The sequence below is a fragment of the Cynocephalus volans genome, chromosome 6 (assembly GCF_027409185.1).
Source record: "Cynocephalus volans isolate mCynVol1 chromosome 6, mCynVol1.pri, whole genome shotgun sequence".
NCBI classification, from domain to species: Eukaryota; Metazoa; Chordata; class Mammalia; order Dermoptera; family Cynocephalidae; genus Cynocephalus; species Cynocephalus volans.
This window is the reverse complement of record NC_084465.1, coordinates 96,417,000-96,434,206: the sequence shown is the minus strand read 5'-3', so window position 1 is coordinate 96,434,206 and position 17,207 is coordinate 96,417,000. Positions and strand designations below refer to the sequence as shown.

Sequence of the window (17,207 nt, the reverse complement as noted above, 5' to 3'; positions counted from 1 at the left end):
GAAGTGAAGGGAACAATTCATTTGGTTTTATTTTCTCCCTGAAACTCTGAAAGACAATTTGATACTAACAAAAAGTTTAACAGAAGGGATCAGATATTAGAGGGGGTTTTTTTTGGCTGGCTGGTCCAGGGTTGGAACCTTGGACCTTGCTGTTATCAGCACCACGCTCTAACCCGCTGAGCGAACTGACCTATCCATTAACTTTTTGGGACGCTGTATTCTGAGTAGTTAGTTGGATCTGTAGCGGGCATTGGTGCTTTGTACCTTCTCAGCGATGTTGCTGGGCTCACACTGGGGGCGGGTAGCTGAGAGTCAGGAGACTTGCTGTCTCTCTGCACCTGTGGCTGCCTGTGACTCCTGCTGATGTTAGAGATGCTTGAGCGGCCATGTATCCCATAGTCCAGGGAGCCAGTCTGGCCGACACTGTCTCCTGATCTGTATGTCAGTTATTATCAAAGAGTTCGTCCATGTAACCTGTGAGGCTGGACAAGAGGACCCTGCCCCCAGAGCCTTGGTGGCCTGGAGCGTGCTGAGGAATTGGCCCCCAGGTCTCGGCTCCACTGTAGTTCCTCCGCCTGTCAGCTCCTGGAGCAACAGCCTGGCCTTAGGCCTGCAGCAGAAATGTTCCTGAGAATGTGTCTTGTGAGGACTCCAAGCCTTCTCTGGTCAGTATTGGGACTGTCCTGGGAATCCGGGGAGAAGGAGCAGATGTCTGTAGCCTTCTAGACCTGGCTCTCCGCATGGCAGATTGGGACCGTCATCCAGGGCTGCTAGCAGAAGCAGGCCAGCCCCTCTGCCTGGAGGTGAACATGGCCACCTTTCCACCCACCTGGGGCTTTGCCAAAGACTTTTAATAGCATTTTTTTAAAAGTGCAAAGTGACTAGGTAAAAACTTTTATCAGTGACCAAATTAGAATGTATTTAACATAGTAGGTTTAAAAACATTTTTTAATATAAGATAAACTGATAGAAAAGTTGTCATTTTAAAGGAAGTGGATCCATGACATTCCGCAGCTAGTCCGCTACTAAAGGTAACTATTGACTTGGTTTTAGTGAACCTATTTTGGTTTTAATTATGGTGGTGATGATTTATTATTAGCTCAGTACCTAGAAATTACGTATATTTTGTGCTGTTATCACTGTTTAAAATTCTTTATTTTTATTAATATTTATGCACTTGTTTCCCACTTGAGACCTTTGGTCTTTTTTGGGATAACAGGACAATGTTTGTTATTGGTATCTAGCCTAGACTTTTTCAAATTATAAACAAGAACAGTATGCTTTAGGTTTGTCTATAAGCTACTCCGGTTAGTTCTGTGGAATCTGGCTGGCGCTCCACTCCTGGGCGTGTCTCCAGGGCTCACATTCTGGGGGTGGAGTGGAGTTGGGGGCCTGGGGTGCCGGCTGCCTGCAGGGGTCCCCAAGTCCTCTGGGGACCAGGTGGGCTCTGCACACAGGTATATAGAGGACCAAAGGATGCCAAGAGAACTCCTGGGCCATGGGCGCCTCTTGGTTAGTAACTGCTGCGGGGCCCCAGGGGCTGCCCACAGTGGGTCCAATCCCACCCATCTGTGGGGTTGATCCCAGGTGAGCAAGGAGCATAGCAATGGGTGGGAGGTGCTGGCAGCTCCCCCCCACCCCCGGCCCTAGAGGCTGAGTGAGATGGGCTCGTGGTCCGGTCCGTGGGTGACAAGGGTGGCTGCCGGAGGTGGGGGCAACCAGCCAAGCCGCTGTCCTTGTTGCCTGCCCTCTCACCTCTCTAAGTGTTAAGTATTAGTGGTAACGTGATGGTGTCACATGTTCCCATGACTGTGGTCAGCTAGAGATCTTCACTGGGGTGATGGTGTCACATGTTCCCATGACTGTGGTCAGCTAGAGATCTTCACTGGGTGTGGACGCTTCAAGCAGATTAACTTATGGAAGTCCCTGACATGTGTTTGTTTTGCGTACTTAGATGAGAATGTTATTTGAATGGAATTTTCTTAACCCAGAAGGTAGTATTTATGATGCATAATCATTTACTTGTAGCATATTGTTTAAAGTTGTTAACACTTGTTTAAATTTTTTTTACACAATAGCATTTATGCAAACGGTTTACAGAATTCATGGAATTATTTTTATCAATATGGGAATTAATTAAAACTTGGAATCTTTACTGTGTCTGCATCTGTGAACATAAGAGACTGGCCAGCTGGTCACTGGGAGAGTCCCCGCCTGGTCCGAGGGGAAGGGTGTCTTCTTGACTATAGTGTAGCTGCCTCTGTGCTCTGCAGTCGTGGCCATGCTGTCTCCTCTGCGTCCCATGACAGGACACCCGAGGTTTGGAATCAGTGCTGCTCTCATGGTCACAAGACCTTCACAGGCAGCCCCGGGTCACCTTGCAACTGCTCTGGGGGCCCGGCTGTGGGTGACGTGTGGCCCAAGTGCTCAGAGCGGGAGGTTTCTGCCAAAACGGCTGGTTAGGACCTGGCCCCAAGACTGCAGGTACCAAGGTGTGCTTGGCTCTCACCCCAGTGTGACTTACCTATGGGCTTTGTGTAGGGGATGCCGTGCTGGGTAAGCAAACTTCTAAGCTTTTTTATCTCCTGTGACAGTTCTTCGTGTGCCTAGAACAAGAGTTTAAGGGAAAAATCAAGCAACTTGGTGGCAGGCTGTCATATCCAAGCCTCATCTCCCAAATCTGTACCTTTCTGCAGCTTTCTAGTGTCTCCAACTCCACACCCTTAGGACGTCCTTCCTGCTGGGTGGGTTCTGTATCTCCTGGGGTCTTTAGGTAGCCAGCATCCTCAAAAAGCACTCTCAATGACTTCTCATAGCCCTGCAGGTGGAGGAGGCAGAGAGAGCACCCAGCAGCTGGTAGGGCCGGCCAGGGTGCACCTACCAAACACATGCTCACCTGGGGAGTGATGAGCTCATCGGCCAGGTCCTGCTCCACCTGGTCCCATCGCTGCTGCAGGGCCTCCGGCAGGGCAGGGTACACTAAGAAACCAACAGCATCTGGCCTTAGCTGAGCTGAGCCTCACTGCCCCTGCCCCCCCACCCTGACGTCCTACCTAACAAAGAGTGAGGGTGGCAGACGAGGGGGGTCTCGAATGTCAGTGCGTATATGCAGGTACTCGGCTCGGACACGTGGGCCAGTTGGTTGCTTGTTCCACAGGTGAGCTCCACCTGGGAAGGGAACCTTGGTGGGTGGGTAGGGGAAGCCCAGGCCCTTCTCACCAGTGCCCACCCTCAGGGCCCCACCTTGCTCTGCCGGCTCCGGGAGTGGCAGGAGTCACCATCCCTCATCCACATGCCAGCAAAGGTGTTGTTGACAATTTCCCACTCGTGCCAGATGCTGGAGGGGAGCAGAACATGTGAGGCTGGGGCCCAGGGTAGCTAAGCCACCACCAGGCTGACCCCCAGCCTGTTCCCCGGCTCACCCGAGGATCCCACTGTAGGCGTTCCAGCGGAATGTCTGCTCATGCTGGGTCACATTATGGAAAGGGCAGAACTCATACTTGTACCTGGGGGCACAGCAGTGTCAGGGGGTCCCCAGGCTCTGCCCACACCCGGTGTGCCCTGCACTCACGTGGACTCCACCAGGCTGAAGCACTTGCCAGAAAGTCTAAAGAGATGCATGGGCCCTAGAAGAAGAGAGCACGCACAGTGAGTCTAGGGCAGAGGTGGAATAATTAACACCAGCAAAGCTAGGGGCTGTTTAAGGGGAAAAGCTGAGGTGGTTCAAACTTCAAACGTCACCAAAATGCCAGGCCAGGAAGCTCCCAGCTCATTTCCCAGTAGAAACAAGAACCATCAAAAATCGGCTGAACTAATTCACAAAGCCACCTTCACACTGTCAGGATGAGTCCTGTGGTGTTGTGCTTGACCCTGCGTGGCCGTGGGAGGACCTCAGCTGCAATGTTCTAACCTGTCTTGCCTGCGGCTGCCTGGAGGACTGGTCTCTGCTCTGCCTGACTCAGACCTCAGGAGGGCCAGGGCATTGCTCAGGAAAGCAGGGGACCACGGACCCACAGACACCTGGGCACCAGATTATGGGTGGATACAAAACAGACAAAGCAACTGGTGTATGACTCCAGGAAATTAAGACATTCAGAAGCAGCCATGTCCATGGAGACTTGAGACAGGCACATGCAGGCTAAGAAGAGAATGAAAGACCTTAATCTCTGGCCTCAGACTGGCCTGGGGCTCACAGCACCCCCAGCTGACTGATGAAGGGCTACCCCCTCCCCCAACAGAACCAGCCTGCAAAGACTGGCAGATGAGCCTGTTTTGCCAAAGGCCCAATTTTCAACAAAAAAAACCAAAAGGCATACAAAAAAACAGGAAAATGTCTTGTTCAAAGGGGAAAAACTGACACACCAACTGAGAATTCAACACCCAGGAAAACTGTCCTTCAAAAATAAGAATTAAACCTGTTAAAGAAAAAAAATAATAATAAGAGTTAAGACATTCCTAGATAAACAAAGGCTGTGGAGGGAGTTTATTATCAGCAGACCTGCCCTTTGAAGAAATGCCAAATGGAGTCTTCAAACTAGACAGTACCTCAAAGCTGGATGAAGATCTTTCCTCAAGGTAAATACATGGGCAAATAAGAAAGCCAGTGTGGTATGTTTGGTTTGTAGATCTACGGGTTTAAAAGACAAATGCATAAAAACTAATTATAGATCTATGTTAGTAGGTACACAAAGTATAAGGACGTAAGTTGTGACATTAAAAAGGTGAGGCAGATGGAGCTGTGTAGTAGTTTATGTGACTGAAGTGAAGTTGGTGGAAGTTTAAATTAGATTTTTATAATTTTAGGATGCTAAATGTAACCCCTGTGGTAACAAGATGGCGATAGTATATGTAAGAAAGGGAGTCCAAAAATACAACCGCAAAAAATCAACAAAAACAAGGCAATAATGAAAGAAATTAGGGGCTAAAAGATGTACTTCTGTCATTTTGCTTGTTTTCTAAGTCCTGTCAGTATTTACTTAAAATGTCAATGGATTAAACTCTCCATTCAAAAGGCACAGACTAACGAATTAAAAAACAAACATGATTCAACCATATGCTGCTCATAAGAGACTCACTTTAGATCCAAAGGCACAAGTAAGTTAAATGTGAAGGGATAGAAAAATACATTCCATGGAAATAAACAAAAAAGCTGCGGTAGCTGTACTAATAATATCAGACAAAATAGACTTTAAGTCAAAAACTGTTACAAGAGACAAAGAGGAATATTATACATTGATAAAAGGGTCAGTTCACCAAGTTATAACTATTATATGTGTACAAACGTCAGAGCTCCAGAATATATGAAGCAAACACTGGCAGACTTGAAGGGGAGAAAGTTCTACCACACTTGGAAACATCATACCTGACTTGTAATAACAGAAGGAAGCCAGAGGGAAGGTCAGTAAGACTTGAACCACAGTGTCAGCCAACTGGACCCAACAGACATGCACAGAACACTCCACCCAACACCAGCAGAAGACATGCTATTTCAAGTGCATGTGGAACTTTTTTCCCAAGTAGATACCATAAGTTATGCTACAAAATGAGTCTTAATAAAACATAAAAAGACTGAAATAACACAAGGTTTTCTCATCACAAAGGGGTAAAATTAGAAATCAACAGCAGAAGGAAAACTGGAAAATTCACAAATATATGGAAATTAAACACCACCTTTTTTTTTAAAAACAACACCTTCTTAAGCAATAGGTCAAAGAAAAAAAATCAATGTGAATTAGAAAATACCTTGAGACAAATAAAAATGAAAGGAACACACCAAAACTTATGGAGTGCAGCAAAATCAATAAGAAGGAAATTTATCCCTGTACTGGCCAGCCATCAAAAAAGGAAATTTATAGCCATAAACACTTACATTCAAAAAGAAGAGATCTCAAATCGCTCATCTAACCTTTTAAGGAACTAGAAAAAGAAGAGCAAACTAAACCCAAAGGTAGCAGAAGGAAGAAAATAAAGATTACAGCATATAAATAAAATAGAGAATATTAAAAAGAAGAAAGCCCAAAGTTGGTCCTTTTAAAAGATCAAAAAAACTGACAAACCTTTAGCTAGATTGACCAGGAAAAAAAAAGAGCGAAGACTCGAATTACTAAAACCAGAAATAAAAGTGGAGATATTACTACTAATTTTACAGAAATAAAAGGATTATAAGAATACTATGAACAACTGTACGCCAACAAATCGGTAACCCAGATGAAATGGACAAATTCCTAGAAAAAAAGTTTCCTAAGATTGAATCATGAAGAGATAAAAAATCTGAATACAGGAGGGAGGTTTCAGTAATGGGCCAAAATAATCAACCACATTGTATATCGACAAAATAAAATTAAAATAAAAAACAAAACAAACAAAAAAATCTGAGTACAGTATACCTATAACTGGTAAGGAAATTAAGTAATCAAAAATCTCCCAACAATGAAAAGCTAGGACCAGACAGTGAATTCTACAAAACATTTAAAGAACTAAAACTAATCCTTCTCAAACTTTTCCAAAAAATGTAGAACACTTCCTAATTCATTCTATGAGGCCACCATTACCCTTGATACCAAAGCTAGACAAAGACTACAAGAAAACCACTGACCAATAATACCCCTTATAAACAATGATGCAAAAATCCTTAACAGAATACTAGCTTGGGCTGGCCTGTGGCTCACTCGGGAGAGTGCGGTGCTGATAACACCAAGGCCATGGGTTTGGATCCCAAATAGGGATGGCCGGTTAGGTCACTGGGTGAGCATGGTGCTGACAACACCAAGTCAAGGGTTAAGATCCCCTTGCCGGTCATCTTTAAAAAAAAAAAAAAAAGAATACTAGCTAACTGAATTCAGTATATTAAATGGATCATACACCACAACCAAGTGAGGTCTTTTCCAGGAATGTAAGGCTATTTCAACATTTTAAAATCAATCAATATAATTTACCACACTAACATAACAAAGGGAAAAAACACTACACAATTCATTTCAATTGGTGCAGAAAAAGCACTTGGAAAAACCCAACACCCTATCACGATAAAAGCACTCAACAAATGAGGACTGGAAGGGAATTTCCTCTACATGATGAATGCCATATATGCAAACCCACAGCCAACATCATATTCAATGGTGGAAGACTGAAAGCTTTTCCCACAAGATCAGAATAAGACACACAATCAGCACTGCTGGTCAGCACTGTACTGGAGGTTCTAGCCAGAGCAATTAGGCAAGAAAAGGAAATAAGTCATACAAATTGGAAAGGAAGAAGTAAAATTATCTGTTTGCAGATGACATGGTCTTACATATAGAAAACCTTAAACATTCAACAAACAGAGCTAATAAATTCAAAGTCATAAGGTACAAAATTGACATTCAAAAATCGGTTGTGTTTCAGGACAATAACAATGAACAATCTAAGAATCCAATTCCATTTATGACAGATTCAAAAATAATAAAATACTTAGGAATAAACTTAACCAAGGAGGCAAAAGACCAGTACAGCTACAAAATATTGCTGAAAGCTACAAAATATTGCTGAAAGAAATTACAAACATAAATAAATGGAAAGATGTCCCATGTTTATGTATTCACTTAATATTTTTAAAATGACAGTACTACCCAAAGTGACCTACAGATTTGATGCAATCCCTATCAAAATCCCTACAGATTTGATGCAATCCCTATCAAAATCCCAATGACATTTTTTGCAGATATAGGAAAACATCCTAAAATTCTTGTGGAATCTCAGAGGACCCCAAATCACCAAAACAATCTCAAAAAAGAACAGAGTTGAAAAACACTACTAGCTTTGTTGCCTAACTTATGGTCTCCCCTTCAAAAAAGAGTTCCATGTGCTCTTTAAAAAACTGTGTAATCTGCTGCTGCTGTTGGGTGGAGTGTTTTGTGTACATCTGTTAGGTCCAGTTAGCTTATACTACTGTTCAAGTCCTCTGTGTCCTTACTGATCTTCCCTTTGGTTGCTTTAGTTTCAAAACTTCAAAGATACAGTAATCAAAACACTGTGTACTGGCATAAGGACAGACAGGTAAGTCACTGGAAGAGAACAGGGATTCCAGAAAGAAACCCTCGAACATACAGTCAAATCATTTGATAAGGGTGCCAAGATCATTCAATGGGAAAAGGACAGTCTTTTCAACAAACTGCTGGGTAAAATGGATAGCCACGTGCAGAGGAATGAAGTCAGACCCTTACCTCACACCACATACAACAACTAGCTCAAGGGGGTTGGGTGGTTTTAGTTCAGTGGTCAGAGCATGGTGCTGATAACACCAGCGTCCAGGGTTCTATCCCTGTACTGGCCAACCCCCAAAAGAAAAGAAAAAAACTAGTTCAAAATAGGTCAAAGACCTAAACCTAAGAGCTAAAACTATAAAACATAGGAGAAAGGCTTCTTGACATTGGATTTGGCAATGATTGCTTGGATATGACACCAAAGGCACAGGCAACATAAGAAAAAACGGACAAATTGGACTTCATCAAAATTAAAAACTTTTATGCAACAAAAAACACTACCAACAGAGTGAAAAGCCAACCCACAGAATGGGAGAAAATATTTGCAACTCATATATATGATGAGGTATTTATACCCAGAATACATAAAAATCTCCTACAACCCAACAATAAAACAACCATTTAAAAAACAGGCAAAGGACTGAATAAGCATTTCTCAGCAGAAGCTATACCAATAGACGCCAATGTGGAATATACTATAAAGCATATGTACTTCACAGGGCCTGGTTTTCCAAAGCCTTGCAGTTTCAAATATTGACCTGCAAGGACAGGAAATTTCCCTCAGGCTATAAGTCTCTGTTGTTGCAAGTTAAGGATTGTGGCACAGCAGGTTGCTGGCTCAAAGACAGACTAGTTATTGATTGTTATGTAAAGATACTGAGAAATAGCTATAGGAAGGAATGTTTGCTAAGATCAAACTTGTTGATAGGACCACTTAATTGCCTTACTGGAATGTCATCTGGCTTGTTTCACTGAAAGTTACCAGCTTATATTATTAAACTATAACCCCACCTTTGTTCTCTTCCTGTAACTTCCTGGTCTGGAAAATAAATGCAGGGAGAGAACCCCAATTTGGCGTTAATTTCCCAAGGAAGGGATGGCTCTCGCTTGAGCGTCCCAAAGGGAGATTAACCACTTTGGGGCCTCTCACTTCTCAGATGGGCTTTGAGTAATCCTTGGCATCTCCGTCACCCAGAAGTGGGGTGATAAATCCGTGGGGGGGCAAAGCAACACCCGAAGCACATGGAAAGATGCTCAATGTTACTAATGATCAGAGAAACGCAAAGCAAAACTGAAGTGAGATACCTTCACACCTGCTAGCATGGCTACTACAAACAACAGGAAATAACAGAAGTTGGCGAGGATGTGGGGATAGGAACACTTGTGTGTTGCAGAACACGGTCTGCAGAGTCACCATGTGACCCAGCATATCTACTCCCGGGATATAGAAGTAGGGACTCAAGCAGATACTTGCACCCCCCTGTTCACAGCAGCATTACTTAGAATAGCCCAAAGGTGGAAACGACCCAAGTGTCCGTCAGCAAATGAAAGAAACAAAGAGTGGTCTCTCCACACACTGAGATGTTACTCAGCCATAAAAAAGCAGAAAGCACTGACACGGGCTACGACATGGGTGGACCTTGGAGACCTCGTGCTAAGTGAAACGACCCAGACACAAAAGGACAAATGTTGTATAACCCACTTGTGTGAGGTCCCTAGAGTAGTCAAATTCACAGGGCAGGAAGCAGGTGGGCTCACCAGGGGCTGGGAGGAGGGAGCCGCAGGAGTTAATGTGCAGTGGCACCGAGTGTCAATTTGTGAAAACGAAAAGAATTCTGGAGATGGATGGTGGTGATGGCTGCACGACAGTGTGAGTGCCATAGAAGTGTACACTTAAAATGATTAAAGTATTGTCTTATTTTTTATTGTGGTATTAAAAGGGCCGACCCCGTGGCGCACTCGGGAGAGTGCAGCACTGGGAGCACAGCGGCGTTCCCGCCGCGGGTTCGGATCCTATATAGGGATGGCTGGCGCACTCACTGGCTGAGCGCGGTGCAGGCGACACCACGCCAAGGGCTGTGATCCCCTTACCGGACGGGGGGACACACACACACACACACACACACACACACACACACACACACACACACACACACACACACACACACACACACACACACACACACACACACACACACACACACACACACACACACACACACACACACACCACACACACACACACACCCCACACACACACACACACACACACCCCACACCCACACACACCCACCCACACCCACACACACACACCCCACACCCACCCACACACACACACACACACACCCCACACCCACACACCCACACCCACCCACACCCTCTCTCTCTCTCTCTCTATATATATATACATATATAACAAAAAAGCAGGGGCTGGCCCGCTAGCTCAGTTGGTCAGAACGTGGTGTTATAACACCAAGGTCAACGGTTTGCCAGACACACACACGAATGCACGCAGCACTGGAAAATCAGAGCTGCCAGGGCCTAGCAAAGCCCACCCATCCTGCAGAGGAGGGGACGGAGCACGTGAGCACAGCAGCTCTTCCCCACGGCCCCAAATGCCAAGCAGGTTAAAAGGACAAGAGGTTTACAAATCAAGACCAACAGTAACTCAGCAAAACAATGCCTAACCCTAATCCTGTTGGTGAAAAGAAATGAACATTTCCTACCAAATTTAAAATACCCATTTTTGAGCATATTTGTGACTTGAAAGGCAGTTTGACGTGGTGACACCTGTAGCCTGGGCGTCCACCTGGGAACTGGCTAAATCAGCTTCAAGCGTGTCATTATCTGGGACAATCAGAAAGGTCAAGGTTAGGGTCGTGGCAGCAGGGAGGGGACGCATGACCCCCCATGCATATAAAGGAAGCATGAGTCTCTGCACTGGAGCAGGGTGCGCTATTCCAAACCCAGTTGACGCTACTGTTAGATTGTTTTTTATTTAAAACAAAGCTATCTGCATATTATTTTTTCTATTAAAAATCAAATAAGCACTCACAATGTACTCAGTGACCATTCCCTGGTAACCTGGCTCTAGCTATTTCAGAGGGAGCCAGAAGGTGGCCTGGGAGAGCAGCCCGCCCTGGGGCCCTCCCTCAGCTCATCCCACTCGGCCCCTGATCCGCTGCCCTGGGGAGAGCAGCAGCTAATGCTACTGTGACCTGCCTGGTGCTGGCCCAGGCCTGGCCTTTTGTTCCTTGACATTTGGCTCACCCTTGGTGTCCCCTCCCAGGATAGACGGGAGCCCAAGATGGCAGGGCTGCCTGCCCCAGGGGACCATGCTGTGGCCCTTGTCACCATCTGAGGACACAGGAAGCCCTTGGTTCCTCCTCCTCATCAGCTGCCCTCTGGGCAGCCCCTGCTCCTGGATCCTTTCCTCCCCACCTGGGCCCTGGGCTCAGCTCCCAGCCTTCCTGCCCTCCCCAAAGCCAACACAGGCCTTGTCCCTGGCACTTGGGCATCTGTGCAGACAGCCTGGCCCACACTCTGGTCTTGCAGGTGCCTACTCTACTCTCCTGGAGCCAGACACAGCCAGACCACATGGCTGCACTCTTCACCCCCGAATGCCCACTACCTCCACCCCCGAGACCACCCCTGGGCTCCTCGTGGGACACTCACCAATGCCCACAGCTCCCTGCCCACAGGCCCAGGTGACCACATATCCAGCTGCCCCAATGACATAGCTCCACAAGATTGCTTAGGTTTGGCCAAGTACAGGATGCCTCATTTCCTGTCTGCCAGCTCCAGCCCTGGGGTGTGGTGGGAAGCTCTTCTCTTGGCCCTGCATCTCTTGGCGACAGTCCCTTCTTGAGGGTGGCCCTCCCTCCACCCCTCCTTCCCTGGTGCCCTGCTCCCTGGCCCCACACCTGGCTGCATGCATCTGGGCACCAATCCCTTCACAGTTTCCACACCCTCCCCCCGACCATCCCACCAAGAACTTCACTGGGGACCTCACCCACACCCAGGGCCTGACTCACCCACCTGCCCACTGATGAAACCTGAACTTACTGTGCCAGCAGAACCCCTTCCCAAGCACCAGAACTCCCTCATAAACTCAGTCCCTCACCCTGACCACAACCAAACTCATGGCCTGCCTCCCACAAATTTGGTTCCGGCTCCCCATCCTGGTGAGAAGCCATACCTTCCATGGTCTCTCCAGCCCATAGCCCAGGACCTCCTTGCCACTCCCTCCCTCTCTCCTCAAATCCAGGGCCAGGCCCTGCCAAAGCTTGAGTCTCTCCCAGCCACCCACTCACTCCCACCACCACTACAGAGCCAGAGCCCTCCTGGTGGTGTGGTGGGCTCTGGTGGAACAACATCCGCTGTGTCCCATCCACTTCGCCATGCCACAACCGGAACAGTAGCTCCAAATCACTAACCTGATGACCTCTGCCCTCCTGCTGTTAGGGAACAAGGCTCCCCATTGAACTGGTAGAGACCCAGGCCCACAGCCACCTTGCATGGACCCTGCCCTGCCCCACAGGCCAGCATCAGACCTGGCAAGCTCCTGCCCCTTCCTCCTCAGGCTGGCACCTGCTGCCCCCTGTGCCAGGACCTTCCGAGTCCTGGACTGCTCCCATGTGTTTCTGTCTCAGGCTAATTCCCTTTCTGCTCAGCTCCTTCCAAAACAACAGCCTGCCTGTAAGCAGAATGTGCTGTTTGGCTCGACAATGTATCACCCCATGCATGGTCAACCCACTCTGCAAGTTTATGTTGATAGAATGTTATATCGAAGAAAAAAAAAAACATTTAAAATGTATACACCTGACTATACAGCTATAGAAAAAAAATGGTCTGGAGGAAAAGCACCACCAACAAAATGAAAAGCCTGAAAAACTGGGGAAAAATGTGTACAACTTATATCCAGATAAAGAGGGAATGTTCCTAACGTGGAGAACTCACAGAAATCAAGAAAACACCAAAACCCAACAGAAAAAAATGGGCAAAGACCGCAGAGTAATCAAATAAAAAATGCAGCTGACTGTTTAGTGTATGAAAGAATGCTGAACCCAGTAAAAAAAAAACGTGTGAATTAAATCACAATGAGACTTAACATCTCTGTTTTTTGTCTGGCAAACCTAAGCTTTGGCTGTGGGCTCTGTCGACGGGAAGGGGAGCATTCTCACACACTGCTGACGGGGGTGGGCATGGCACAGCCCCACGCAGGTACCCTTGGGTCAGCAATCCCACTTCTCAGAACATGTCCCATGGAATACAACTATGCACCTGTCCAAGGCCAAAGCCTCTCACTGCACAGGATTTACTGAGGAAGCCCACAAGCAGCCACAAAGTCCATTCACGGTGACACACTGGAAAAATTAAAGTACATGAATACAACGGAGTGCTTTGCAGCTGATAAAAAGAGAGAAGGGCTGTAATGGACACTCAACAGAGTAAAAAGGCAAGTCGTAGCATGGGTGAAAAGACTGTAAGTCATATTCTGAATAAACGATTAATATCTAGAATATACAAACTACAACGCAAAGACAGAAAAAAAATAAAAAATAAAAAATAAATTCAAAAATAAACAAGGGGCTGGCTGGTTGCTCAGCTGGTTGGAGCCTGGTGCTGGTAACACCAAAGTCCAAGGTTTGATCCGTGTACCAGCCAGCTGTCCTCCCCACGCCCACCATCGCGCCAAAAAAGAAGCGTAAATAATATTCCGAGGAGTTCCAAGACACACAGTGAGTGACAACGACAAATTAACCAAATACTGTGTAGTGTTACTGTTTAGAAAAATCGGGGGCAAAGAGCACAACTTACACGTTTCCCACTTGCACACGTGCGCACGGAGAAGCACAGAAATGCATCTGGAAAGACATTCACCCCACTAACAGCCATCCCTCCTAGCAAGGAAACGAGGATCAGTCTGGGGTAGCTGTCACCTCGGTACTAGCACATGCTGGCACACTCTCGCGCCCCCGAACGTAACTTTAAAGAGCTGACAAGCCCGAGCGCAAGCCTCCAGACCGACCCTCGCGGAGCGCCTCCCCAGCAGCCCCCCACACCCAGGTCCGCACCCGGCCCGCTCTCACCGGACGCGGGCGAAGGATCCCTCCTGGGCTGCAGGCGGTTGGTCTGGGCCAGGAACGGGTTGTTCAGTCTGCGGGAGGCGGCGGGTCAGCGGGGAGCGGGTCCCGCCGCCGCCCGCCGCCGCCCGCCGCCGCCCGCCGCCGCCCGCGAGCCGCTCACCCGAACGTGTTGGGTTCCTCCACCACTTTCATCCTCACGGCGCCGGCCGGCGCGGGCCCTGCGGGGAACGAGGCGGTGAGTGGGGCCGTGGAAGCCGGGGCGGGGGCCGGGCAGGGGCCACTCACCACACGCCGCGAGCACGACCAGCAGCAGAAGACACGCCAGCCCCGCCGCCATCGCTCTGTGCCGGCCCGCCGCGCGGTCACGTGAGCGCCGGAATCGGAAGCGGCCGGGACCGGAAGCGGTGCCGGGCGCTTGCGCGGGCGCTCGCGCACTTCGGGCCGCCGGCTGAGGGGCGCGCCCTGAAGACCCGGTTACCATGGGTCGCAGGAGGGCAGTGCGCGGGCCGAAGGCAGAAGGCGGCCGCGCTCGGCGCCCCTCGGGCCGCTCCCTGGAGGCTTTCGTCGAGGAGGTCGGCGCCGCGCTGCGCGGTGAGTGTGGGGACGCGGCGGCGGGTCGGGGTCGGCGTCGGGGTCGGGGCCAGTGGAGCCCGCGCTGAGTCCCGCTGTCCTTCTCTCTCTCGGGGCAGCGTCCGTGGAACCGGAGGCGACCGAGGACGAGCGCGGCCCCGGCCCGGCCGCGCTGCCCTGCGCGCTGGCTATGTGGGAGCTGGGCCACTGCGACCCCCGGCGCTGCACCGGCCGCAAGCTGGCCCGCCTGGGCCTGGTGCGCCGCCTGCGCCTGGGCTGCAGGTTCGGAGGCCTGGTGCTCAGCCCCGTGGGCGCACAGTACGTGTCGCCCGCAGACAGGTAGGCGTGGGCTGTGAGGCTGGGGAGGGCGCGGCGCCTGCCCTATCTCCCGCGCATCCTTCCTTTCTGGGCTCCCCTATTCGGACTTGTGTACCATGCTCACGTACACAGACCCTCCACGGGGCAGGGCACGCGTCTGTCTAGCCTGTCCCCGCTGCAGAGCCTAGGATACAGGAAGGCCCAGGACAGGCGCCTGTTGGGTGGGATAAGTGAGCGTACTCCAGGTACGGGGGTAGCCGCCTCCTTGAAAGCTTGCCGTTAGGGCCCTTTGGGGTGTTTGGAGATAGGGGAGTGATGTCTGTGTCCTCGGCGAGACCAGTCTCCAGGGACACACGTCACTTTGGGGCCATCACCAAGGTGGTGCCGGTCCCCGGAAGCTACCCTACGCTTTTCCTGGCAGACAGCTGGTGGCACAGTGTGGGGTCGCTGTCATCGACTGCTCCTGGGCCAGACTGGACGAGACGCCATTTGGGAAGATGCGAGGGAGCCACTTGCGTTTGCTGCCCTACCTGGTGGCCGCCAACCCTGTGAACTATGGCCGGCCTTGCAAACTTTCCTGCGTGGAAGCTTTTGCGGCCACCTTCTGCATCATAGGTGAATTCCAGGGCCTGGAGGTCTGGTGGCCTAGGTCCACTCCCAACATTGTGTTTCCTGCCGGCAGACCCCAGGAGGATAGCAAGGAGTGTACAGGGAGGTGGTCAAGACAGACAGGGTTTCAGTTCTAATTCCCGCTTTCAGCCTTTGCTTGTGGAGTCGAGGTGGAGGCAGAATGGGATGGCTGCCCTATGAGGGCTGGTGTGTGGGTCCAGCCTGAGGATCCTCCTCATCCTCCTCAACTTATTCTCAAAGAATTTATGGTCCAAAGAGAGGTCCAGATGGAGACCCAGGAGATATGGAGACAGTTGTGACGGGAATGTTTGTGTTTCTCAGCAAAAGAACTTAGTGGACTGTGGAGGTGGGTGTTGTAGGGAGGGAGACAGAGGCCGGGGGTGGGTGTGGGTTGTCAGGACTGTAAGTTGGTGTTTGGTGGGGACCTCTCAGTTAACTGGGACAGGACCACCACCCAGCAGCCAGGGTGATCAGGATGCACAGAGGGATTGTCAACATCTTTGTGTTTTCTGGTTCCTGCAACCATCAGGCTTTTCAGACCTTGCTATTATTTTGCTGCGGAAGTTTAAGTGGGGCAAGGGCTTCCTGGACCTGAACCGCCAGCTCCTAGACAAGTATTCTGCGTGCGGTGGCCCGGAGGAGGTGCTGCAGGCCGAGCAGGAGTTCCTGATGAGCACCAAGGAGAGCCCCAAGGAGGAGGAAATCGGTGAGGCCTGATACAGATGGGAGCTGAGACCCTCCAGGCCTGCCGCCTCCTTTTGAGGAGCCTGGGGGTTGGGGGAATTGATTCTGCTCTGTGCTCACTTAGAGGTCACCTTCTCTCCTTTCCTCTTCTGTTCAGACCCCTTTGATGTGGATTCAGGGCGAGAGTTTGCAAACCCCAACAGGCCCATGGCCAGCACCCGGTAGGTCCCTGGTCTTCCCAGTTTGGTGAGAGATCCAACCCAGGGCTCTCCTTTAACCACTGTGCAGGGGGATGGAGTCCTAAGCAACACCTCGATTGTTTTCTGACTGGACAGTGTAAAGTGGATGTCCTGCCAGAGGGTGTTTGGTTTAAAGAGCACAAGGAATAAGAGGAATGTGTTCTTGGGTTGGGGCAGTCATGGGTGAGTGCAGTGGGGAAGGTTGCCTTGGGCTGCTTGGGAACCACACGTTTAGGAAACACGCCCCTCCCTTCCAGGCTGCCCACAGATGCTGATGACAGCAACGACTCTGAAGAGCAAGGGCCTGATGCTGAGGATGATGGAGACAGCAGCAGCTGCCCCGAGGAGGAAGAGACCCTGGAGGAAGGGGCTGCGGCCAGGGCCCCAGCTAGGGTCTGGAAAGGAATCAAGAAACGGCAGAGAGACTGAAGGTCGCAGACATATGTATTTTTGAGGCTGGGTAATGACATCTAGAGATAGTAGTGACACACATGGGGACACAGGTAGGCCTGGACCCTCCGGGTTCTGTCCAGTGCTTCTGGCAGCCTTGCCCTGCGTCCTGCCTTGGAGCTCTCTCAATGAAACTGCAGGACAAGGAGTAGTTTGGTCTCTTCCTTCACACTCAGCCTGCGGCCTGGCCTCTGGTAAAGCAGACC

The 17,207-nt window shown here is 49.5% G+C and overlaps 2 protein-coding genes across 5 annotated transcripts; one reads left to right on the top strand and one right to left on the bottom strand.

Annotated features, from left to right (window-relative positions):
* Positions 1 to 87: 87 nt before the first annotated feature.
* On the bottom strand, positions 88 to 14,459 carry GNPTG (N-acetylglucosamine-1-phosphate transferase subunit gamma). 4 transcript variants are annotated; one of them, XM_063098993.1, is made up of 11 exons: positions 14,396 to 14,459; positions 14,271 to 14,328; positions 14,114 to 14,181; positions 3,572 to 3,626; positions 3,423 to 3,506; positions 3,244 to 3,337; positions 3,054 to 3,168; positions 2,897 to 2,979; positions 2,687 to 2,818; positions 2,525 to 2,606; positions 88 to 683 (listed from the first exon to the last, which is right to left on the bottom strand). In XM_063098993.1, exons 1-11 carry the CDS (start codon positions 14,445 to 14,447, stop codon positions 667 to 669), a joined length of 840 nt encoding a protein of 279 aa, XP_062955063.1. In that variant the 5' UTR covers positions 14,448 to 14,459; the 3' UTR covers positions 88 to 666. The 4 variants fall into 4 exon arrangements, with proteins under 4 accessions (XP_062955063.1, XP_062955060.1, XP_062955061.1 ...); XM_063098990.1 differs by lacking the exon at positions 88 to 683 and adding an exon at positions 1,023 to 1,447; XM_063098991.1 differs by lacking the exon at positions 88 to 683 and adding an exon at positions 1,357 to 2,443.
* Positions 14,460 to 14,525: 66 nt separating this feature from the next.
* On the top strand, positions 14,526 to 17,149 carry TSR3 (TSR3 ribosome maturation factor). Its single transcript, XM_063100559.1, has 6 exons — positions 14,526 to 14,701; positions 14,800 to 15,019; positions 15,420 to 15,613; positions 16,158 to 16,334; positions 16,470 to 16,533; positions 16,809 to 17,149. Exons 1-6 carry the CDS (start codon positions 14,590 to 14,592, stop codon positions 16,978 to 16,980), a joined length of 939 nt encoding a protein of 312 aa, XP_062956629.1. The 5' UTR covers positions 14,526 to 14,589; the 3' UTR covers positions 16,981 to 17,149.
* The last annotated feature ends 58 nt before the right edge of the window (positions 17,150 to 17,207 follow it).

Coding starts and splice junctions, on each gene's coding strand:
- GNPTG (XM_063098990.1), bottom strand. CDS start 14,447: ATGGCGGCGGGGCTGGCGTGTCTTCTGCTGCTGGTCGTGCTCGCGGCG. Junction 14,182..14,270: donor GAGGAACCCAACACGTTCGG/GTGAGCGGCTCG, acceptor CGCCTCCCGCAG/ACTGAACAACCCGTTCCTGG. Junction 3,169..3,243: donor CCCGGAGCCGGCAGAGCAAG/GTGGGGCCCTGA, acceptor TTCCCTTCCCAG/GTGGAGCTCACCTGTGGAAC.
- TSR3 (XM_063100559.1), top strand. CDS start 14,590: ATGGGTCGCAGGAGGGCAGTGCGCGGGCCGAAGGCAGAAGGCGGCCGC. Junction 15,020..15,419: donor TACGTGTCGCCCGCAGACAG/GTAGGCGTGGGC, acceptor TTTTCCTGGCAG/ACAGCTGGTGGCACAGTGTG. Junction 16,534..16,808: donor AGGCCCATGGCCAGCACCCG/GTAGGTCCCTGG, acceptor CCTCCCTTCCAG/GCTGCCCACAGATGCTGATG.